The 24837-nt window shown below is 38.5% G+C and overlaps 1 protein-coding gene across 1 annotated transcript in view; it reads left to right on the top strand.

Annotated features, from left to right (window-relative positions):
- Positions 1-24837, top strand: part of LOC128516019 (NACHT, LRR and PYD domains-containing protein 12-like) — a 65754-nt gene that overhangs the window by 8336 nt on the left and 32581 nt on the right. Inside the window, exons 3-11 of the mRNA XM_053490321.1 lie at positions 3770-3886; positions 5517-5570; positions 5680-7431; positions 8483-8689; positions 9024-9197; positions 13288-13461; positions 15298-15471; positions 16006-16179; positions 18943-19026. Coding sequence (XP_053346296.1) covers positions 3770-3886; positions 5517-5570; positions 5680-7431; positions 8483-8689; positions 9024-9197; positions 13288-13461; positions 15298-15471; positions 16006-16179; positions 18943-19026 — 2910 coding nt within the window. The remainder of the gene's footprint in view (positions 1-3769; positions 3887-5516; positions 5571-5679; positions 7432-8482; positions 8690-9023; positions 9198-13287; positions 13462-15297; positions 15472-16005; positions 16180-18942; positions 19027-24837) is intronic.

The following is a 24837-nucleotide window of genomic DNA, read 5'->3' as shown; positions in this document are numbered from 1 at the left end:
GAGTACGACGGCCATCCGCGGACAGCAGCTCCTGCCTCCGTCCGCTCGCGCTTGCTATTCTATGAAGTCCCTGGGGCGCGTTCCATTTGCCCCGTTTGCATGCCGCACTTCCGCGTTGTGTGCGCGCGTCTCACTCACACCGCGTAGTAAAATCCACTGTAAACCAACAAACCCCGAGTATTTTATAGCGCGGATGAACCCGGGATCATTAGCAAGGAGAGCTCTTCTTCACTATTCGTGCTTAATTCCGCAGCCCCGCTTCTTCGCATATCTGAAGGAGAGGCCGCCTAACTAGTGAGCGAGGAGCGATATTGATTTGGGCGCACGCCGTGACAGGCTGAAAAAAAACTATTGTCCTCAAAAATGTAACAGATGAGGACTTTGATTAATGTGCAAAAACTATATAATAAAACTATATAAGACTACATGCCTTTATAAGACTCAACTTTTATTTAAGCGCACTCACAATAACGAAAAAACTTGATTTTATAAATGTTTGAAAGCAAATAAGCTGCGCTGTTCTGTATTGTTTCTGGTGAACTTGAGCGCGTCAGAAAATGAACGCAAACGTTTTTTTAAATGGTCAGAGTCAGTCTGCTTGCTGTTTTCCTGACGCGTTTATAATCATTAGTCTACTTCTGCCGGTGCGCTCTGGAAAACTCCATGCATGCGGCTGAGCGCTGATTAAAACTATGGAGTAAATTAAAGAGGAGAATCACGATGCCGAAGTCCTGAGCCCAAACCTTATTTAAATAAAATTAACAAATACTATAAGTAAAAAAAAAATAATAGCCCACGTTTAGAAACCGTTTATAAATTCTTTCCGACATGAGTTGGCCCGGTGTTATGCGCAGAGCGCCGGGAGATTTCCTGAAGCTCCGAAATCACTGGGGCATTTTTTCTAAATAGGTGCTATCGTTAATAACTGATGAAGGTTTTGAGCTGTATATACACGCAGTTTTGAGGGGTTTAAAACGAATTAGTCCGAGCAGACCTACATGAAAGGTGAGAAGTGAGTAACTGCGCGCGCTGTCGCGGTGTATATACTGTACAACACACGTTTATCAACCTTTTGATAAAAACGCTGCCTTTTGTAAAGTGAAAGTACTTTACAAAAGACAAACTGCTTTATTTTAGTCATGAATTCACAATCACATCACATTCCAGCTATTATTTCCAGCCGTGGTTAAATAATGTATGAAATAATTATTAAATGCTGGACACAAACAGCAAATATGATGATTATTATAAAAAGCCCGAAAAAGTTTGTGGTCATAAGATAATATTTACTTAATAATATAATATATATAGTTCATTTATGTCTTCTGATGATGTCGACACATTTTTTACGTTTTAAATAAGATATGTTGGCATATTCACGAGACTATCAGATAGCCTACTATCAGGAAATTAAATTAATTTCAACACCATGTAAACCGAGACATTGCCATGTCTTTCACTGTTTTGTCCCTGTTAAAACATTAAAAAATATATAAGAAACTTATTAAGAATTTTAAAGCACGAATTTGGGCATCTCATTTCATCATTATGAAAATAATATGAAGCACATATACACACATTTATCATGAAAGATCTGTTGTAAAGCAAAATAAAATTCATGTTTGCTTCAGCATTGGAAACAATATTGTTTTAGACTAAGTAATTATACACAATTCTTCGTTGTACAGTACTTGGTCCGGCGTTTAAATAAAGTCCTTCCATGCGCCATCTGGCGGATATTCAGTGAAGCACAACACATTTATTAAATTCCCGAATGTTGCTTACGGCAAGTCGCGGCGCGCCGCGCGCTAAATTGAGGCATCCCGCGGGAAAACACGCGCAGTCTTAATGACCACATCTGTATATTTCTCAGTACAGTATATTTCAATTTGTACTGTATATTTCTATTTTTTTGTACATTATTTTAGTTCTATTTTTCCTAGCATATTTCTATTTTTATTTTTAGTTCTATTTTTCCTAGTTTAATTTAATTTTTCTATTTAATTTTTCTATTGTATTTCTTTTATTCATATTTATTTCTTATTGTAAACTTTAATTCTCGTTTAGGGTCACTGGCAGTCATATAAGCATTTCACTACATTTCGTACTGTGTATGACTGTGTATGTAACAAATAAAATTTGAAATAAATAAATCTTAAAATATGTTAATAAACAAAAGTAGGAATATATTTAGCAATTTTCCAGGGCTTATTGTATTTATTTATTTATATATTTACTTATTTATTCACACATTTATTTATTTATAATTATGTCATGTTTAGTCCTCCATAATTAGCTGTAAGCCATAATCATTGAAATTAAAAGAAAATCACTTCAAGTATAGCTTTCTATGTGTACTAACGGCCAGCAGAGGGCGTCCCGGCGCAGGGAAGTAAGGAGGCGGAAACTTACGACCGTGTAGAATCCAGTAATCGGAAGTTTAAATCATTTCAGTGACTCAGTTTTTGAATCTTGTTCATCATAATGAACAAATCTTTTCATTTGAGTCATTCAGGTCATTTCGTTCCTTTGACCAAAAATAAAATAAAATGCTACATTTTCAATAAACAGACCGCGAAGGCAGAGAGGAAAACGAGAGACAAAGCGAGGTCGTAACCGGAAAAACTGGGACAAAAACAAAATGCTAGAGTACACTTCACAGAGTGCTGTATCTAGCACATTAATGCAAAGTTGAATGGAAGGATAATTCGCAAGGCTAATTCGGCACAATAATCTGGTAAAAGGTGGGTGTCCTGCAGCGTCTTAAATAAGCAGAGCTGATTAACCCAAATCGGCAACACGTGAGCTCGAGTCATGACTGAGGCGGGAAAAAAGGAGTGGCGGCGCGGAGCGGGAACAGGAGGGATTCTGATTACTTGGGGAGGAGATCTGGCACGTTGCGACAAAATCAACATTTTGATGATATTCTATTTTATTGAGATGCACCTGTATAACGCATATATAAATATGATTATTTTAATGTGTGTGCCATGGATGATGCTACGACTTCATGAATGCAGCTTTTTTTTATTCATTTCACACTGCATGTTGGGAAATGTACTGTATGAATATGCACATGATCTGCGTTGCTGTGAGAGCAGAGTTTAATTTAGTATTTCCTGCATTTATTTCTGCAATTAATGTATATAAAAAAGTATTCCATTTTCGTCCAAGTGTGTACTATTTAACCTCTGTGTTACTAAATGTTACTAAAACATTTCCCTTTGGTCATGTCTCTGCCTTGAACGCCATTTCATCTTTACTCCTAACCACACCTCCGGAGCTCACCTACAAAGGAGTGTTTTTTTTTTTGTTGTTTTTTTTAAGAATCTTGATAAATAGCTGTTACTCCTACATCTAAAAGTAGGAACAAAATGGCATAATTCTGAGAATTTATGGCCAGTTAGGAGCGATTTTCTACTCTGAGATGCTTAGTAAATACACAGGCCCTGACCTTTAATCTAGTGTCAGAGTGATGTGTAGAAGTCAGAGGTCTGATTTGGATAGCAAAGAATTTGCTAATGGATAAGTTTGTCACTTTTTCCAAAATAACAATAAACTACATTTACCAATAAAAGGTTTTAATTGGAGTGAAAATAGTAAAATAATGTTTATTGCATTTTGCAGTGAAACCCATCTTAGAAATCATGAAAAACTATCTGATAATGTTCACCCTTCTGAGACATTCAGTTAAACACAAAGACTAATACAATGATTTATGCCTATGATAAAGACAGAATAAATCACAAAGAAACTTTGCCTTGTACAGTAAAATCCAGACTGAGAGATCAGATTCACCCATACCCAGCCTTGTCTCCATGAAGAGTGATGTGTCTATGAAGCATCCTCCAGAACTGAATGACACAGATTTTTCCTGTGTATCCAGGTAAGGGTTTAAGTGATGCAAATATTATTTTACTAAATGTTGTATAACAGGGAGGTCAAATATATATTTTTTGGTAATGCCCTGGTATGCTAGATCCAGTGTGTGACTGGAACAAACAAAGCAGTTTAGCTGACCAACAAAAAAATTACTCTTAAATGTCTTTACAGAAAAAAGATATTTACAAATGTACACAATAAAATTGTAATTGTATTAGTATCCACACAAACTCCTATAACGTCTTATTTAAAATACAGAACTTTTTTTTTTTTTGGCACATTATATTTGTCAATAGTCTTGACTTAGATGAAGACCACTTTTGATGGACAGGAAGAAGACAGGAAGAAGCTGCCTCTGAAGCCCCATATCGAAATTTACATCCTGAGAATCCTTTCCTGAGAATCACTTGACCAACACTTCAGCGCTTCTAATGAACAGAAAACCATAGTGCTCACTTTGTGCATTAGCACTGAGAGCATATAATCTGTTGGAGAAGAATGTTGCTTGTGCTCGTATATCACATTTTATAAATAATTTCACTTCCCAAATGATTCCCATAAAATATTCACAGGTGAAGAGCATGTGATATGGCATTTTCTGTACATGTCTGGGGTGGTACACAAACTGTTGAGGGTCCAGTGTGGTGTGGAGTTTGGTTATAAGAAATGACACCCTTCTAGAATTCTTGACAATTGGTGTCATTGAGCTTTGGCATTGCTGGTGTCCCTGGTATTATGGTGGTATCCTCTACTGATTCCCACAGTTTTGAGAACTTACCCAGAGATGTTATCCAGTCTGGCACATTTCCAATGTTTGACTCTTCTTGCTCACATGTGCTCTTCATAAGCAGAGTATTGTCCAGTTTTGGCCTGGTACAGTGTGTAGAATAAAAGTGTCAATTGTATCTGAGATGGAAGAATTAAAAACAGCATCAATGGTACTTGGTGAAATTTTGTAGGTTATGATAGTCTGGATACCTTGCCACATCTCTGGAGTTGAGAAAGCAAGGAGGTTTTACTTTATGGGGTAGTGCTTTGCCTCTTGAGACAAGATCCTTGGTGTCTTTAGCTCTAAAAGTGTTTTCCCAGGTTTTCAGCAGGTTGCAGACCTCAGCTGTAATCTATGGTTGGCATAATGCACTTGTTAAGTGTAGCCAGTCACTGTATATTCAATTATATTGGAGACATGAACTTTTGTAGCTGTGTCTCTAAAAATACTTCGGTCCTGCACTAAAAGTAATCATGGTGTACAGAAATAGCTCTTCCTGGCCAAACTCTGGTTTGTTTTGTTTCTCTTTTAATTTACACATGGAGTGCTGTTTACAGGTGTTAACAGGGCTTAAATGTAATCAGATAAGCCAAGGTGGATTGTGTTTGTTTGTTGTTTGTGACACTAAGTCAAGTATGCCCTTTTGTGTGGTGGCTTTAGTGTGGAATCCAGTATGCAGTATTATGCTGGACATTTTGTTTTTATTTCATATTTTTTCTATTCATAATAAAAAACAAACAAATAAAAACATACAAAAAACAAATATGATAATAATGAGATGAGAATATCTAAAGTTAAACTGGGAGATTTCTCCTGCACTCCCCATTGTAAAATGTTTTTTAACAGTTACTTCATTTGACTACAGTTTTCAGCAGACATCAGGAGACAAAAATGAAAAGATCATCATCACTGATACAAGGTAAGATCAAACTCAACACTATGACGATGACACTGACATGATGGCATCAAAATAATCCTCTAATACAGTATAAGTCCTGTGTATCACCATGTACTTCGCTATGTTACAGCCCTGATGCAAAAACTGCTATATATGAATTCCAGAAAAAGCTCAAATTAAATTTGCTGCAGAAGTTTCAGTGTTTGAATGATGTCATAGTAAACCAGGAAAACCGAACACTCCTGAATGAGACCTACACAGAGCTCTACATCACAGATAAAGAGAGTGAAGACGTCAATAAAGAACATGAGGTGAGACAGTTCAAGGCAGCATCCAGGAAAAAAATAACAAAGGAAACACCAATCAAATGCAATGACATCTTTAAGATCAGAACTGTGCTGACAAAGGGAGTCGCTGGCATCGGAAAAACAGTCTCTGTGCAGAAGTTCATTTTGGATTGGGCTGAAGGGAAAGCAAATCACGACATCCAACTCATATTTCCACTTCCTTTCAGACAGCTAAATTTAATGAAGGACCAGAAATTGAGTCTGATGGAGCTCCTTCGTGTCTGTTTTAAGGAAACAAAAGAAATAGTAATGTCCAGTTTGGAAAAGGTTCTGTTCATTTTTGATGGATTGGATGAGTGTCGTTTCCCTATGGATTTCCAGAACACAATAGGAGTGTGTGATGTAACTAAATCAGTCACAGTGCCTGTGCTGCTGATAAACCTAATCAAAGGGAATCTGCTTCCCTCTGCTCAAATCTGGATCACCTCCCGACCAGAAGCAGCTGATCAAATCCCCTCTGAGTGTGTTGATCGAGTCACACAGGTACGAGGGTTCAGTGATCCACAGAAGGAGGAGTACTTCAAGAAGAGGATCAGTGATCAGAGCCTGGCCAATAACATCATCACACACCTGAAGTCATTAAGAAGCCTTTACATCATGTGTCACATTCCAGTCTTCTGCTGGATTTCAGCCACTGTTCTAGAGAGAATGTTGGGTGAAGCAGAGAGTGGAGAGATCCCCAAGACTCTGACTCAAATATACACACACTTCCTCATTATGCAGATAACCATCATAAGAGAAAAGTACTCAAAGAAGCGGGAGAGTGATGAAGAAATGCTTCTCAAACTCGGACACCTGGCTTTTCAGCAGTTGATGAAAGGCAACCTGATCTTCTATGAGGAACACCTGAGAGAGTGTGGCATTGAAGTAGAAGAAGCAGCAGTGTACTCAGGTGTGTGTACTCAGATTTTCAGACCGGAGATTGGGCTTCACCAGAGTAAAGTGTACTGCTTTGTTCATCTGAGCGTTCAAGAACACTTTGCAGCTCTGTATGTGCACCTGATGTTCATGAAGGAAAAGAAAAATATTCTTCAACAAAGTCAGTCTTCAGATCTGAAAGAAATTACAATTTCAGATGTCCATAAGACTGCTGTAGATCAAGCATTACAGAGTGAGACTGGACATCTAGACATTTTTCTTCGCTTTCTTCTGGGTCTTTCACTTGAGCCCAATCAGGATCTCTTAGATTGCTTTGTAACACAGATAAAATGTAACTCAGAGAGCAAAGAGGAAACAGTTCAGTATATTAAAAATCAGATCAGTAGAGATCCTGCTGTAGAGAAATCCATCAATCTGTTCCATTGTCTGAATGAACTGGGTGATGATTCTCTAGTGGAGGAAATCCAACGCTACCTGAAATCTGGAAAACAAAGTGAACTCACTTCTTCTCAGTGGTCTGCTCTGGTGTTTGTGTTACTGACATCAGCACATGAACTGGAGGAATTTGACCTGAGTAAATATACCACTTCAGACAACGTATCAGATTGGGTTCTTTTGAAGATGATGCCTGTGATTGCAGAATCAAGAAAAGCAATGTAAGTAGAGACTAATATAATATTAAGTATGGGTATACTGTATAATGTTGTACTGTTAAATTTTTGAAGTAGGTCATACAGAGTGATGTTAGTAATAATAAATGAATGTAGCACAAACAGTAAAATTTACCAAGATGGAAAATAGTTTTGCACGAATGAATAAATACTCAAGGCAGCACAGTGGCTTAGTGGTTAGCACTGTCGCTTTGTACCCCAAAGACCCGGATTTGATTACTGCCTTGTGGTTTTTCCTCAGGGGACTCTGAATTCCTCCCACAGTCCAAAGCCGTGTGGATTAGGTTAATTGGCGTTCCCAAATTGCCTGTGGTGTGTGTACTGTATGTGTGTGTGTGCTCTGCGATTGATTTGATCCTGGTCCAGAGTGTACCCCACATCACTCAGATTTTCAGACCGGAGATTGGGCTTCACCAGAGTAAAGTGTACTGCTTTGTTCATCTGAGCGTTCAAGAACACTTTGCAGCTCTGTATGTGCCTGGTATAGGCTGTATACAGGATAAAGTAGTATAGACAATGAGTTAGAGCGAGAGAGTAAATACACCTACAGTAACTGATGGCTAATAAAATGTATATATTAATGTCTGGATCTGATTTCTATTCAAGATCTCAGGTTGTTGATAAGCAAATCTCTTTATTAAACTTGATGAATGTGCATTCACTTTTAAGGTAGTCTTATTTTCAAGTGTCAGATAGAGTTAAATGTCTAAGTTTATTATAATTTTATTTGATTATGCTTTAATGGAGGGCATTGACGGGTAGAGGTAGGTTTTTGGCCTACCAGGCAGAAGGCCCAGTTTCAATGCCCAAATCCCAACCACTGAATAAAGTGGCAGTCCCAAGCCCGGATAAAATGGGAGGGTTATGTAAGGAAGGGCATCCGGCTTAAAACTTGTGCCAAATTGAGGGACAGATCAGTTAGTCCACTGTGGCAACACCTCGATGGGAGCAGCCGAAAGACCAACAACAGTAAAAAATGTTATGACCTGTTTCTTAATTTGCCCTTGTTCATTATATATACTTTTATTTCCTCCAGTATCAATTGTCATACAATGAAATGGAGAAGCTGGACAGCTCTTGACTCAGTGCTCAGCTCAAACTCTGACAGCAAAGCCTCTAATCTGAGAGAACTGCATCTGAGTGTGGGTACAATTGATCTGTCTCAGAATAATCTAGGTGACTCAGGAGTAAAGCATCTCTCTGCTGTACTGAAGGATCCTCACTGTAAAGTAGAAACACTGAGGTAAGATCATCACTGTGAGAGCCTCTGAAACTTTCTACACAGTACAACTTGCAGAACATACATTAGTCATTAGGAAAAAAATCTACTCTCAAATCAGTTTAAGAAGTAATTAAATGTGCTGACAATGAGATTCGCGAACATTAAAAGTTAATCAAATATAATTAATTACTGTGAGAAAGTTATGATTTTGATATTGTCCGTGTGTTTCTTCTGTCTTAACAGAATGGTCAGTCTTACTACATTCTTATAATTTATGGTTACACTGTTAACATGAATAAACAGGACATATTGAGACAGGTATCTGTTGATGAAAAGTGTCATTGTGTTTCTGCAGGTTGTTTAATTGTGGTGTCTCAGGTGAAGGCTGTGCTGCTCTGGCTTCAGCTCTAAAATTTAACCCCTCACACCTAAGAGAACTGCACCTGTCTATTAATATACTAGGAGATTCAGGAGTAAAACATCTCTGTGCTTTCCTGGAGAATTCACACTGTAGCCTGGAGATATTTGGGTAAGATAATCCCACTGAGAGTCACATGACCTGATCGTCTTGATGTCACCTTCTTTAATAGTGAAGCTGTGGTGGAGGTTTAAAATTCATTATTAATTATCAAGGAAAAAGGTTTCTCTAGTCTTCAAGATGATTTCTTGCTGTTATAAACGTCAGTTCATTATGGGATGTTAATGGAGCCGGGAAGATTACTGTGAGGTGAATGGAGCCCAATGCAGGGCCTAGACGAGATTTAGGAGAACGTTTGCAGCAAAGAACCTGGGGAGTGGTTGTGCAACTGTTCTTCAATTCAGTTTCATTTGTATAGCACTTTTAACATTTGTTATTGTGGGAAAAAAGCTTTATACAATTAAAAGAAATTATGGAAGTTTGTATAAAAAGTGAATGTGTATGAATCAGAATAATTAGATTATCCCTTATGAGCAAACCAAGGGCGCCGATGGCAAGGAAAAACTCCATGAGATGGCAATCAGAAAAAACCTTGTGAGGAACCAGTCTCAACAGGGAATACATCCTCATTTGGGTGATACCAGATAACAGGGATTGATTTGCACTCATACTGTGTGTAGGCAGCTGGCAGTTTAACAGTTGATGTCTTTAAGTTCAATTTGAGCCGAGTTTGTTATTGAAGGCTCAGGTAGACTGTAGGAAATTCTAGTCCGGAACTATTAAGCGAGTGCAGTCACAAGTCCTCAGAGAACAGCTGTCTGCATTAGCTGAGGTCAGGACCCTCTTCATGGTAAACTGAGCATCCCCAGTCTCCACATGTATCCCAAACAGATCACACAGGGCATTCATGTGACGAGATCTCCAACCAGAAGCAGAGCACCAGAACAGGTCCAGAGGGCAGAGGGGGTCTGGATCACGGGCAACTCAGGATCGACATGTGTAGCTCGACAGAGAGAGAGAGGGAGAAGGTGTTAGGAGTTAGATATCAGTTAGGTATATTCACAGTCACATAATAGATAAGGTAAATGTATATGTAGTGCAGAGTGCAAGCAGGGACTCTGGCAGAAGTAACCATGACAGCATAACTAAAAGCCCACTCTACACATTGCTCAATTTTATTAAGCTTGCTTTTCTGAGACATATACAGTAACTTTGTGTCATCAGCAGATCAGTTGCCCAGAGGAAGCATGTAAAGAGAAGGGTTAGAAAGTTAAAATTAGTGAAATCAGCTCATTCTCTTGAAGAGGAATAAAATATTCTAGGTGCTGATGTGGTGTAGTTAGTTTATCATCTGCATTTGTCTGGAAATTGTCTGGTTTCAAAACCTAATTATTTTGCCTGATGTTTACAGTTTTGTTATTGAAAATGTCAATGTTGAACTCCTCACTACTGTGTGTTGTTGTTGTGGAGATTTTTGCAGTGATCTTATTCCTGGTTAATTTAGCTACATAATTAAATAAAAATCTAAAAGTATTTTTATTTTCTATAAGAGTGGAGAGGTACAATGATCTAGCAGCACTCAGAACTTTTTTATAATTCAGCATGCTCTCCTTTGAATTTCAAACAATTTAGTTTGACGCCATTTACATTCTAATTTCCGAGTGGTCTGTTTTAAAGTGCGTGTGTGGTCATTATACCAGGAAGCGAGTTTCTTATGTCTAATCAATTTCCTTTCAACTGGAACTACATTATCCAAGGTATATTATATATATATAATTGTGTCCTGCTTTATAAATAGGTTCTACTACACACTGATTTAATCCTGCTTGCTGATTCAAAGAATCTTATATACTGTAGAGGTGACGCGCATCTTCTCTGATTGCCTTCTTGGGGGTGTCAACTAGCAGTGGCGGTTGCACGTGGCCACGGTTCTGCCAGCCTGGAAAGCCACAATGTAGTTGGCCATGGATTTGCCGGTGGAATTATATTCACACATTCTCCCATGGCTATGACCTCTCCCACTAACACAAGCCAGGACCAGCCCCTTCCAGCTCTCCCTGCTACGTAGGGAACTTACGGTGTGAGTGAGGAACGATAACAGGTTGAGGCGCATGCTCATCACAGGCGCATAAGACCATTATAGTTTTATGTACCATTTGCTGTTTGTATGAACACATTCAACACAATCAGGAGTTCTCCCAAACACCACTGCTATTCTGTCTGCACAATGTGGGGTTAGCCCAGCTTACTGAAAGGCTGTGTCCTGCATGCTGTTAACAAAACCATAGCATTCAGATATTGTAGATAATTGTAGTCTAAGGAATTCTAGTTTACTGCCAATTTAGTGAACATTAAAGATACTAATTAGAATAGGGCCCTAGCATAGATACCAATCCCCTTACCACATTTCCGCTTCTTTTACATACTGTATATACATTTAATATTCATGCATTATATTTTATGCTAGTCTTTTTCATTACTGAATTTAGACTTTTTCTTCCTTTATTATAATTTATATTGTTATATACAGTAAATTAACTACATAAGATTTAGAGACAAGTTTATTCATGTCACTTATGGAGGAGAGGCAGGATGCAAGTGCAGATGCTAATTTGTTAATGTTGAGTGTAAATATAATTAAATAAAACAAACCCAATATAGAAACATAAACATTAATACAGAAACTATGGCTAGGAACCGGGATAGTGCTATGCTAATGGTGATGATGCTAAGGTGCAGGTTAATACAATTATAACCATGTGATGGAGGGGTGCATGCTGGGAAAATTGCTACTGAAGTTTGGTGCAAATTTCAACATAAAAGTCCTGAAATGCAGGTTTTAAATAATTCCGTCATAAACCAATGATATTTATATTGAAACTTTAATCAAACATTAGTTACCATTTCCCAGCATGCACCCCTCCATCACTTGGTTATAATTGTTTTGTACACAAGTTTTAAATAAACTTATTAACATAAGGCAGAGCACTGTCACCTTGCACCACCAGGGTCCGGGTTCGATTCCCATCTCTGTGTGCATAGAGTTTGCATGTTCTCCCCGTACATGGTGGGTTTCCTCCTGATACTCCGGTTTCTTCCCACAGTCCAAAGATATGCAGATTAGGCTGATTGGTGTTCCCAAATTGCCTGTGGTGTGTGGATGAGTGTGTGAGTGAGTGTATGTGTGTGTGCCCTGCCATGGATTGGCACCCTGTCCAGGGTGTACCCTGCCTCATGCCCTACTGTAAGTCTCCTGGGATAGGCTCCAGGCCCCTCCCAACCCTGAATACAGGATAAAGTGGTATAGCCGTTGAGTGAGTGAAATGAAGATAAGGCAGACACTCCACAACACATGTATTTCACTGCTATTTGTACTGCTTCCTTAGAATAGGTTCACACTATATCAGGGGAAGGCAAGTTCAGTCCCAGAGTGTCACAGTCCTGCACATTTCAGCTCCAGCCCTAAAAAAAAAAAAAAACTTACCTGTCTGTAGCCTTAGTAACCCTGATGACCTTGATTAGCTTGTTCAGGTGTGTTTGATTAGGGTTGGAGCTGAACTCTGCAGAATTACAGCTCTCTAGGACTGAACTTACCTATTCCTGCACTATATCATGTGTGTGCGCATGAACACTGGTCATGTATACATAAAATTTTTACCAATCTTTTGAACTCCTTATCACTGCACAGTTTATATAATACTTTAATTGATACGCACAATTAAACACACAAACACACACAAACAATTTTTAAAAATGAATTGAAGTAATTTTATGTAATCTAATAGAAGGTATGTTTAATTATGATTTAACTCCAACATCACTACATAAGTCTGGCCAGTGTGTTAAGCTTTTTACTGCACGCTCCCCATGAGGTTATTAAGTGGACAGGAAGAAGATTTATTTATGACCAAAATAAAAAGTTGAGTTTGTTCTCCCAACATCATGGTCAAGGGCAACTTGGTAAAAAAAATAAAATAATAATAAAGAAATGCATATATTTTTCATTGGGATAATTAATCTACTAACATTACAAATATTGAAATACATATAAATTGATTGTTAATGTTTATTATTTATTAGGCTGCACCACAAAACAGCTGCTCAGGAGTGGAGATGTACTGGTTTAGACTGGCTTCAGTTGATTTTAACATATTTGTTAACAGGTGATGTATATTTACTGATAAAGAGCCTGTCTTTACAGGTTGTCTTACTGTGATATCTCAGATGAAGGCTGTGCTGCTCTGACCTCAGCTTTCAGAATAAACCCCTCACACCTGAGACAACTGGATCTGTCTGGAAATAAACTAGGAGACAAAGGAGTGAAACATTTCTCTGATATCCTGAAGGATCCTCACTGTAAACTGGAGAAATTGAGGTAGGACTGCATGATTTGGTCTCTAGTAAGACACTATCTAATAGTGAGAATAAAAAAGAAACTTACAGAGAAATTACTGTGCTTACAGAGGTCTGTAGGTTACCTTATGTAGGTCTTGTTTATTTTACAGTAATTAGTCATGATTAAAGAATAATGGGTGTAATGGTGGCTTAGTGGTTAGCACTATTTCCTTGCTCCTCTATAGTCCTGGTTAGATTCTCACATCAGGGTTTGCATGTTATATGTTCTCTTGGTGGATACTATATGTTTTTTTTTTTTTGGATACTCTGTTTTCCTTTCACAGTCCAAATACATGCAGATTAGGCTAATTGATGTTCCCAGATTGCCCAGAGAGTGTCAGTGCATGTGTGAAAAATTACAGGAGGTCCTACATGGTTGTAAAAATGAAAATAAATACAATGGCCACCACTGGCCTTCACTATTCATCATTGGGTTCACAGTTCCTAGTTGGACTACAGAGGCTCCTAGATAAATGAATGAATGGATGGATACAATAATGACCACTTGTCTAATTCTGAGTAGGTCCCCTTTTGCCACCAAAACAGCCATAACCCATTGAGACATGTGCTCCACTAAACCTCTCAAGGTGTGCTGTTATATCTGGCACAAACCTGTCAGAAATAGATCCTTTAAGTCCTCTAATTTGTGCGGTGGAGCCTCCATGGATTTGACTTGTTTTCCAGCACATCCGACAGATGCTCAATTGGAGTGAGAGCAGAGAATTTGACGGTGGAATCAACACCTTAAACTATTCGTCATGTTTTTCAAACCATTACTGAACAATGTACAGTATATAGTGTGTCAGGGCGCATTATCCTGTTAAAAGAGGCCACTGCCCATCAGGAAACACCATTCGCATGAAGTGGTGTACTTGGTCAGCAACATTGTGTAGGTATGTTTTAAATATCAAAGTAACATTCACATGAACAGCGGAACATTGCCCTCCTCCTCCGGATTGGGTTCTTCTATAGTGCATCCTGGTACTATCTCTACCCCAGCTCGGCGATGTACGCACACCTGGTCATCCACAAGATGTAATAGAAAACATGAGTCCAGGGCTCCTGAAAGACCACTGCTCCGTGATCCAGTTCTGGGTTTACTTTTTTTTCCTACCAGTTTCTGAAATTTGTAAATAATTTTTATTTCTTTTTAAAGGGGGTGGACTAAATATTGTCATTTGTCTTTTTATTGTCACGTAAGATTATTTGTTTATAGATCTGTAGAGCTGAGAGCAGGGGTGACACCAGACACAGGACCGTAAAAGTAGGAGGGAAACTTGGCTTCATGCTTCTCTGTTCTCCAAAACAATGGTGTGGAACAGGCACTATCTATTAAGCACCATATCAACTGTGGAGTGTAAAATGTGTCTATTTTGTTGTGTGCCACAATGTGTCATTTTCACCGCCAAAGAAAGTGATGCTAGTGGAGGTTTGAGGCATCGCTCGCATAACAAACTGGACATGGGAAAGTGGGAAATTCCAATTCCATGCCTTTTCATTAATTATCAACTGGGCCTCTCCTTCAGGGTTGGGTTGAACCATGCCAGCATGCCATTGGTCTGTGCATGGGCCAGATGTTTTTGACCTGTGTCATAGATCCATCATTAATTTTTTAAATTGCATACCATGGTCATTGAGTAGAACTTTGACATTGCTGATGCAGCTCTCCACACTTTTGACTGGTGTGAAAACAAATGTATATAAAATTCATGGTCAGTTTGAAGTTTTCAGAAGTTTAATATTACATAAAAACAATAAAACTAAATATAACACTGTATATTATGACTATAACTAGCGTTGCACTGTCTTTCTGCAGGATGTGTGAATGTGCCATTTCAGTTGAAGGCTGTGCTGCTCTGGCTTTAGCTCTGAGATCAAACCCTTCATACCTGAGAGAACTGAATTTGTCTAAGAATCCTATAGAAGACTCAGGAGTGAAGCATCTCTCTGCTGTACTGGAGAATCCTCACTGTATAGTGGAGATACTGAGGTAAGATCATCTCTCTGTGAGTCACATGAACGGCTCCTCAGTGAGACTGAAGCAGTTGATATATATATATATATATATATATATATATATATATATACACCTCACTCTCATGTTCATGAAACCAGTTAGAAATTATTTTTTCTTTGTGCATTATCACACAGGAAGTAGGCATAAGAAGATCATAAATTTACAGAATTAGAGAGAGGTTATCTGAGTTACTACAGCCCTTCTGGCAGCTTGGTTTGCCAATTTTGGCCAATTACTGTATTAGTCTTGTATCAACAAGCCATTTCTGTCTGCAGAATTGCTTTCTTTCTTCCAGAGTTTTTTACATGAACATTAATAAATGCTTACAGTATATCTGCCAGCTTGTAACGTTTGTGCACTGCATGGCCGCTGCTCAATTGGCTAAATAGGTAATTGTGTAAATTAGTAGTTCCACTAGTGTTCCTAATAAAGTGTTCAGTGAGTCAGTATATTACACTGAACACAAGTATAAAACCAAGATGTAAGTGTGTGATCGTGTCTCTGCAGGTTGTTTCAGTGTGATCTCTCAGGTGAAGGCTGTGATGCTCTGGCCTCAGCTCTGATATCAAACCCCTCACATCTGAAAGAACTGCATCTGTCTGAGAATAATCTAGGAGACTCAGGAGTGAAGCATCTCTCTGCTCTACTGGAGAATCCCCACTGTAAGCTGGAGGCACTGAGGTAAGATCTCAGAGAGTCACATGACCTGTGCTAGGTAAGAGTTATTTTTTGCAAAGTTCTAGATTCATCTTCATCTCCAATGTCCTGAGAATTAAGTTTATTTTCACTAAAACTTAATTTTAATGCAAACCTGTTTGCTAATAAATAATTGGTGATTTCAAAATAAATTGTAGATTGTATATTTAATAATAATAAAAATCTTTTAAAAACACATTGTCTTTATGTAAGTTGTAAGAGGTTCACATACTTTTATAACCCAGACTGTGTATGCTCAAACAAAGGCTGCTTACTAAAAAGCTTAATAAAGAAAGAAAAGCAAAAAAATCTGCCTACTATCAGTCTACAATAAGTAACTGTCGGTTTTTCGAGAATGTTGAAGTCAATGAAAGGAGGCTTACACTATGTTACTCCCACTGCAGTCACTCCAGCCGTATTAAATGATGAGTGTGTGTTGTTTAACATCTGCAATATGTTCTGTGAAACAGGGGAGGATTTGAATGTTGTTTGAATACTGTAGTATATACTTGTGTATATATGATGTGGGATACTGTAGTGTAAGCACTGTGGTGAGGAAATAACATTACAAAACTTTAAATATGCATGAGTGATTTGTGTATAAGAGACATGAGAAGCTCAGGGTGTGTGTGTGTGTGTGTGTGTGTGTGTGTGCGTGTGTGTGTGCGTGAAAAGCTGTTGCATTCTCTTGGTCTGCATACTGAACTGTTTACTGAATTGTTCAATGTAATTACTTAGGATTTGACTGATGGATACGCAGTCAGTTGATGCATGAACTGTCATTACAGTGCATTTACCTGTACTACTGAACAGTGTTGGGTGGACGTTACTGTTTAAACTAACTAATAACATTACAAAATTACTTAAAAAAGTAATCAGTTACATTACAGCGTTACTTTCTAATAAAAGTAACTAGTTCAGTACTTTTCCATTGCGGGAAATGAAAATTCCTTTGTGATTCCTCATGCATGTTGTTTTGGTCAAGACCTTTATAATTATTCTACCATCATCACTCAGTGAAGTTTGGGCCATAATCTGTTAACTACTAATGCCCCTATCTCACCTACTAATACCCCTATCTCATCTACTAATACCCCATCTCACCTACTGATACCCCTATCTCACCTACTAATACCCTATCTCACCTACTAATACCCCATCTCACCTACTGATACCCCCATCTCACCTACTAATACCCTATCTCACCTACTAATACCCCATCTCACCTACTGATACCCCTATCTCACCTACTGATACCTCCATCTCACCTACTAATACCCCTATCTCACCTACTGATACCCCTATCTCACCTACTGATACCCCTATCTCACCTACTGATACCCCCATCTCACCTACTAATACCCCTATCTCACCTACTGATACCCCTATCTCACCTACTGATACCTCCATCTCACCTACTAATACCCCTATCTCACCTACTGATACCCCTATCTCACCTACTGATACCCCCATCTCACCTACTGATACCCCTATCTCACCTACTAATACCCCTATCTCACCTACTAATACCCCTATCTCACCTACGCAGTTTTGTGCAGTGGCCGTGAGTTTTGGCACTGTGATCAGGTTTCCATCCTCGCATAGTCAAACCGCATAGTGTGTGAGAGGGGTATAACAGCAGGAATAACAGAGGGGGGCGGGTTGTCGGGGGCGGGGCTTATAGGACAACTTTATTCACACACAACGGATTGGGAATGACTGCTGTCTGGCTCACGGATTACATAAATTGTCTGAATAACAGATTACATTTTTGAAAAAGTAACTAAATAACTGAGTAGTTAAATGGTGGACCTAACACGTTAGATTACTCGTTACGCGGTCAAAAAAGTAATACAAGTCACCCACCACTGTTTCAATACTGAATCTGTAGAGTTCAAGGCTGATGAAGCTGTAAACTTTCATTTTTTTTATTGTTTATAATGTTTCTCTTGATTTGAATAATCATTGCAGTTACAAAGGTTTTGAGTGGACCAAAACTTAACACTTTTTTACTTGATCTAATTTGCTGCCACCATGTTACATATTAAATATCTAAATATTATTGCATGTTAATATACACAGCTGCAGGCTGATTGGAATTATAACATTTTGTGAAATCACACAAAATTCAAACTTAAAATCAAACTAAATTTTCAAAATATTTAGCAATTTGTGCTTTTTTAATGTGTTAATAATGTGACTTTAGTGATCAAAGCGTGTTTTCTTTGTCACTTGTTTAGACGCCCTCACAGTGTTTTCAATAGGGCTTCAATGACGAGATGATTTGATACGATGGTGACTTAGTTTATTCTTAAGGAGAAGAAGAAAGAAAGAAAATATACATTAAACAATTAGTATTATTTAATCCACACACACGGCTATAAGCAACAATTGAAACCTTACATCTGCTGGCGTCTTCCACTGTTCCACGAGCTCATTACGTCATTTACTAGGGACGATATATTTAAACAATCTTTAGTGACAGTCCTTTGCCAGCAGGTGTCGCTACATAGACGAATAATGGCTCCTACAGTGACATATTATGAAATATATTAAAAATTATTCTCTATCAATATGCAATACTCCTTGTTTATTTTGAAAGAAATATCAAAACTCTAAAGAAGTTATCTCATTTGGCTATAAAACCCTTCAAATATTCATAAAAACTACACTGGTATCTTTCACATTATTTCTCAGTGTGTATAAACTCAGGGAGTGAAGTGTGTGTCACTGTGTTTCTCTCTGCAGGTTGTGTAAGTCTGGTGTCACAGATGAAGGCTGTGCTGCTCTGGCTTCAGCTCTGAGATCAAACCCCTCACACCTGAGAGAACTGCAGCTGGAACAGAATAAAATAGACGTCCCAGTGAGGAATCTGCTCTCTGCTCTACAGGATGATGAACGTTACAAACTACAAGACCTGAGGTGAGTCGTGAGATTTTCTGATGAACTCTGTAAAGAAATAATAATTATTAATAGTTAAATAAATATTAACACAGATTTTGATAAGAGTGAGAAAATGTTGAATTACAATTTTTAAACATGAATTAATAATGTTTCCCCTCGATCATGAAGTACCACTGATCAGTTTGTGGTAAATAATTTACATGTTTATTTTTTTTTATATTTAGTCTGTAGTGAACATCTGTAGGGGTGAAGGAGACTCAGCATGTTCCTGCATTTTCATAAGAGATAAGATGGACATATGAGATGAGTGGAGTCCTGATTCCTGATTCCACCTGCAGTTATCATGATCAATCCTTCACGTTTGTTCCTGGTCAAACCTCGACTCAGAAAACCAACATGGAGACAAAAGGAACATGAAAATGTTTGGTTTTATTTCATGCCATAAGAAGAATGAGACATCTGAGATTGTGTGTATATTATTGAGCTCTGTTTTAATGCTTAGAATGTTTAGAAGTTTTTGAGAATGTGAATTGTTTATTTTGTGTTTGCTACTCAAAGTATATTTTTATACAGGATTTCTACTTCAAAATGCTTAAAATCCAGAAATATCATAATTGTTCAGTATATTACACTGGTATGGTACTTTCATGAAAGTGCAGATGGCAGAAATGTGTAAAATTGGAGATCCATTAAATTAAATTTGAATTGTTTTGTTGACTGTTACTTCAAATGTTAAGTATTTCATTTATTTTAAATACATTGTCATCTTTATATTACCCTGACGTCTGGTTTATTGCAAAATTACATCTGATCTTATTACATCACTCTACAAAACGGTGTGTGTGGCTACTTTTTGAAACAAATCCAAAACAATTTTTGAAACCAAAATAATTTGCCCAATTGAGATATAAGGTGAAGTCCTTCTTCTTAGACCCACCCCATTAAAAATGTGCCCAAAGCTTTTTTATAAATAAAAAATTAAAATATCCTATCAAAAAGTATCAAAGGATCCGATTCATTTGTAAAATAGCATAAATAAACCATAGGTTGGGTGTAAAGTTATTACCAGCAATAACAGAACACCTGTTCAAAATAATTACCTTTTCACTCAGCATTGGGTTTGTTCCCAAATCAGTGAAAAGATGAAAAGATATGTGAAAAGATATGTTTACAGCAACAGGCCTCATCACAGCACAGAGACAGCATAACTGAGGGAGGGAGGAAGAAAAGAAAAAAAAAAAAGAAGAGGAAAAAATTGAAAAATTTACAATTTTACCCAAAGAACCTAAGAACCTAAGAATTCACTAATAGAGACACAAACCACAGAGCAGCTGTAGGACATCAACTAAAGAATAAGAAAAACAAGAGGAAACTGAAAAAAAGCACTTTATCAAAATATAAATAAAAGAAATCTATTTCAAAAAGGCAGGTAGGAACTGATATTATTATTTTCAACCTGCTAATATAAATATCCCATAACTGCTAGCATCACAGCTAAGAGTGACAGTTACAGAGTGACAGTTACAGAGTGACAGTTACAGATGGCTATTTTTGAAAAATCTGAGGAGTGGAGTATTAACCCACTTGCTATCAGCTACCCAGATGATATAACTACTGAAAATGCCAAGAAAAAATACAAAGCTAAGATTTTGAGAGACTTTCCTGAGACTCTTAGAGCTGATTTTATGATATTAAATGATAAAATAATGAAAGCAGACCTGCTGTTCTACACAGAGCAGCCGAATGCCTGGCACACGGCCCTCCTCTCAGCCAATAAAGGCTTGAAGATGGCTGGAAACAAAGCTATGAGACAACTGTACATTGACACCACTCCCAAATTTAACCACAACCTGTATAACAACGGCACTGTAATGATTCAGGGACCAGAATCCATCCTGGCAAAGTTTCAAACCGAATTTAATGAGCTAAAAGCTTTAGCTGAGAAAGCTAAACCTGAGCAACCTGTGACCCTCCCCTGCAGCCATCCTCACACACACAGCCCAGTCTCCACTCCTCACACTCCCCAAACCCCCCTCACACACCCCGATCAGCAGTGTCTGTACAACGCATACAACAGTGTCTCTCCCTGTTAGAGATGGAGATCATGGAGTTCAAGGAGAGACAGTGAAACAATCCAACAAGTGAGAGAGGAGACACAACAGCTTAAAGAACAGACTCAGACCAGAATAGGACAACTGGAAAAAAACATGGACAAGCTCCAAAAAGACAACAAATTCCTCAGAGAGGAGATGTGTACACTTAAGGACAAACTAGAACAAAAAGAGTCTCTGATTATAAATCTTAAACAGCAGCTGAACACCTTAACTGAGATATCCGAACAGTCCCACATTCATGTCAAGAACACCCACACCACCACTGACCCCCAGCCTACACACAACCTGCTAGCCACCCAACAAATCAACCAGATCAGTCAGTTAGCTGCCCCACTGACTGGCCAGTTAGCCATCCTACCATGCAGCCAATTATCTACCCCATCAATTAGCCAGTTAGCCGCCCCATTAACTAGCCAGTTAGCTGCCCCACCGACCAGCCGGTTAGCCATTCCACCATGCAGCCAATTATCCACCCCACTGATTAACCAATTAGCCGCCCCATTAACTGGCCAATTAGCCACCCCATCGACTAGCCAGTTAGCTGCCCCATCGACCAGTCAAATAGCCACCCAACAGACCAGCCAGTTAACAAACCCCCCAACCAGCGAGTTAACCACCCAACCAACCAACAAACCCTCAATCCAGCCCACCAACCATTCACAACACCCCAAGACTGCAATTCTCATAGATTCCAATGGCAAATTTTTTAATCAAAGAAAGCTGTTCCCCACACACAGAGTCGCAAAGTTCTGGTGTCCCACCACTGATAGTGCACTCAGGCTACTCTGCCAATCCAAACTTCAAACGCCCCAAAATATAGTGATTCACACTGGCACAAATGATTTGCACTTCAAAGGAGGGAAAGTAGCAGACTTAATGAAAAAGATAGCTGAAAAAGCTCACATGGTGTTTCCACAAACCAATATAATCACCTCAACAGTTTTACCCAGAAAAGACTACTCCTGGAAATTCATCAAAAAAATCAATGAAAATATAACCAAAGAATGCTCCATCATTCCCAACACCACCATTGCACAGCATCCAACCATAACAGATAAACACCTATTAAAAATCTAAAGGATGCTGCACTCAAGAGAGACCAAAACAATCCGAAGCTCAGCAGGCCTAAAAATTCCCAAAGTCAAAGACCACCTACTAACAACCACACACCTGACCAACCACCTGAACATAGGAGACATATGACCTACAGCACACACCATTTGAAAGCCCAACACAACAGAACCATCGTCAACAACTCAAAGTCCATCAAATTTCACACTAGCAAAGCACAGACTGCAAGAACCGAATCCAGACCAACACAGAGGCAGGAACCCTGCTTCAGCAACACCCTGTGGCAGAAGGCAACTTATAATAAAGCTCAACCTCTTCCACCCCTGCAGCACCTTTCATATGCTGATATAGTTCAAGGTAAAACACACCCAAACTCAACAGAAATTGGAGAGGTGCGACAACTACTCCAACTAATTTGTAAAATACTTGTATAGGCACTGGAGGGTATCTCTAATACAAGTAAATCCTCTATATACATGTTTATTAGTAATGTCGTTCCAGAATTATATACAAATTTTAAATATTCTAATTCCTCTCTTTCGTCTCTACTATCACTAACTTATTTTAAAAGAAAAAAAATGAAATCACTCTCTATAAGTTCATGGAATGTTTAGGGTTTATGTTCTTCCATTCTGGGAACTAAAACCCTAAATGCAGACTTTTTAAAAAACGCACACCATATTGATATTGATATTGATATTGTTGGAGACATGGTGCCGTTCGGACGCGGAGACTCACTGTCCCTCAGGCTACCGAGAAATTATACTACCATCCTTTAAAAGAGCCAACATAAAACATGGCAGAGACTCTGGTGAAGTTATAATTTGGTATAAAGATGATCTTACACTTTACCTGTCTGTTGTAAAAAGAGAGCTCACACATATTTGGCTTCAGCTTAGACGAGGTGTAGTGAACAATGAGAAGAGTCTGTTTATCTGTGCAGTCTATACTCCACCTGCAGAGTCCCCTTACTACAGTGAAGACTTTTTTCACAACCTCCACACAGAAACATGCCATTTCCAGGCTCAGGGAAATGTACTGCTATGTGGAGACTTTAACGCCAGGACAGGTTTGGCAAGTGACACCACGGATCTTCACCAAAAAGAGAATATATTTAACACACTTCCCAATTTAACCCCTACAACAAAAGAAAAAGTCAACCCAGATCCTGTAGTAAATAAGAACGGTAAAGAGTTGGTGCAGCTCTGTCGAGGCCTGGGCCTGTACATGCTTAACGGTAGGATCCCAGGAGACTCCTTAGGTCGGTTCACCTACTGCTCAGCTCTTGGGTCGAGTGTAGTCGACTACGCTATCACTGACATGGACCCCTCCTGCATAAGTGCCTTCACTTTCAGACCACAGCTACCCTTATCAGACCACTGCCAAATTAATGTCTTCCTTAAAAAAATTCCAGCAACAAATTAATACAAAAGAAAACTACAAACTACTGAACCTTAATCAGGGCTATAAATGGAGCCCAAATAGTGTGTCTGAACTTTCTAACGCAATGAGTTCTACAGAGGTTACTAATCTCATTAACACCTTCCTAACAACCGAGTTCCAACTCAATCAAACCAGTGTAAACCTCGCAGTAGAGCAAATAAATAAAATTTACCACATATCAGCAACTAAAGCTAATCTGTGTAGAACAAACAAACACCATAAACAAAAATCCAACACAGAAAAATGGTTTGATGAGGAGTGTAAATCTGCAAGAAAACAGCTCAGACAGCTGTCCAACCAAAAACACAAAATACCACAAAACACTGAACTGAACACAAAATACTGTGAAACACTAAAGAACTATAAACAGATACTTTATAAGAAAAAACAACAGCACTACCATCAGATACTAAGAGAAATTGAAGAATCCATCAATGAAAACCAGTTCTGGAAAAAATGGAACAGCCTGAACCCGACACACACGCAGGACCCATCGATAAAAGATACAAAAATATGGACAACCTATTTTGAATCACTTTTTAAAGAAATCTCCCCACAAAGTCTTACAACAAATCAAAAAGTCATCCAAAATATACTAGAAAATTTAGAAACCATCATAAAAAATAACCCAAACCCGCTTGATTACCAAATTACACTAGACGAATTGACTGACGCACTGAAAAACCTTAAAGACAGGAAGGCATGTGGTCCAGACAGCATCAGGACAGAGATGCTTAAACACAGCACTCCTGTAGTAAAGAGTGCTGTGTTGAGGCTCTTCAACCTGGTTCTTTAAGCTGGCTGTTTTCCTGACACATGGAATCGGGGGCTTATATCCCCAATACATAAGAGTGGAGATAAATTAGACCCTAACAACTACCGGGGCATCTGTGTGAGCAGTAATCTGGGGAAGGTGTTCTGCTGCATCATCAACGCCCGGATCCAGGCCTTCCTTACCGAACACAGCGTCCTGAGTAAGAGTCAGATCGGCTTTCTACCAAACCATCGCACCACTGATCATATTTACACCCTACACACCCTAATCAACCAACATGTTCACCAAAAAAGCAATAAGAAAATTTTTGCATGTTTTGTAGACTTTAAAAAAGCA

The sequence above is a fragment of the Clarias gariepinus genome, chromosome 28 (assembly GCF_024256425.1).
Source record: "Clarias gariepinus isolate MV-2021 ecotype Netherlands chromosome 28, CGAR_prim_01v2, whole genome shotgun sequence".
NCBI classification, from domain to species: Eukaryota; Metazoa; Chordata; class Actinopteri; order Siluriformes; family Clariidae; genus Clarias; species Clarias gariepinus.
The sequence above is the reverse complement of the archived record's forward strand: the minus strand, read 5'-3'. Positions and strand labels throughout refer to the sequence as shown.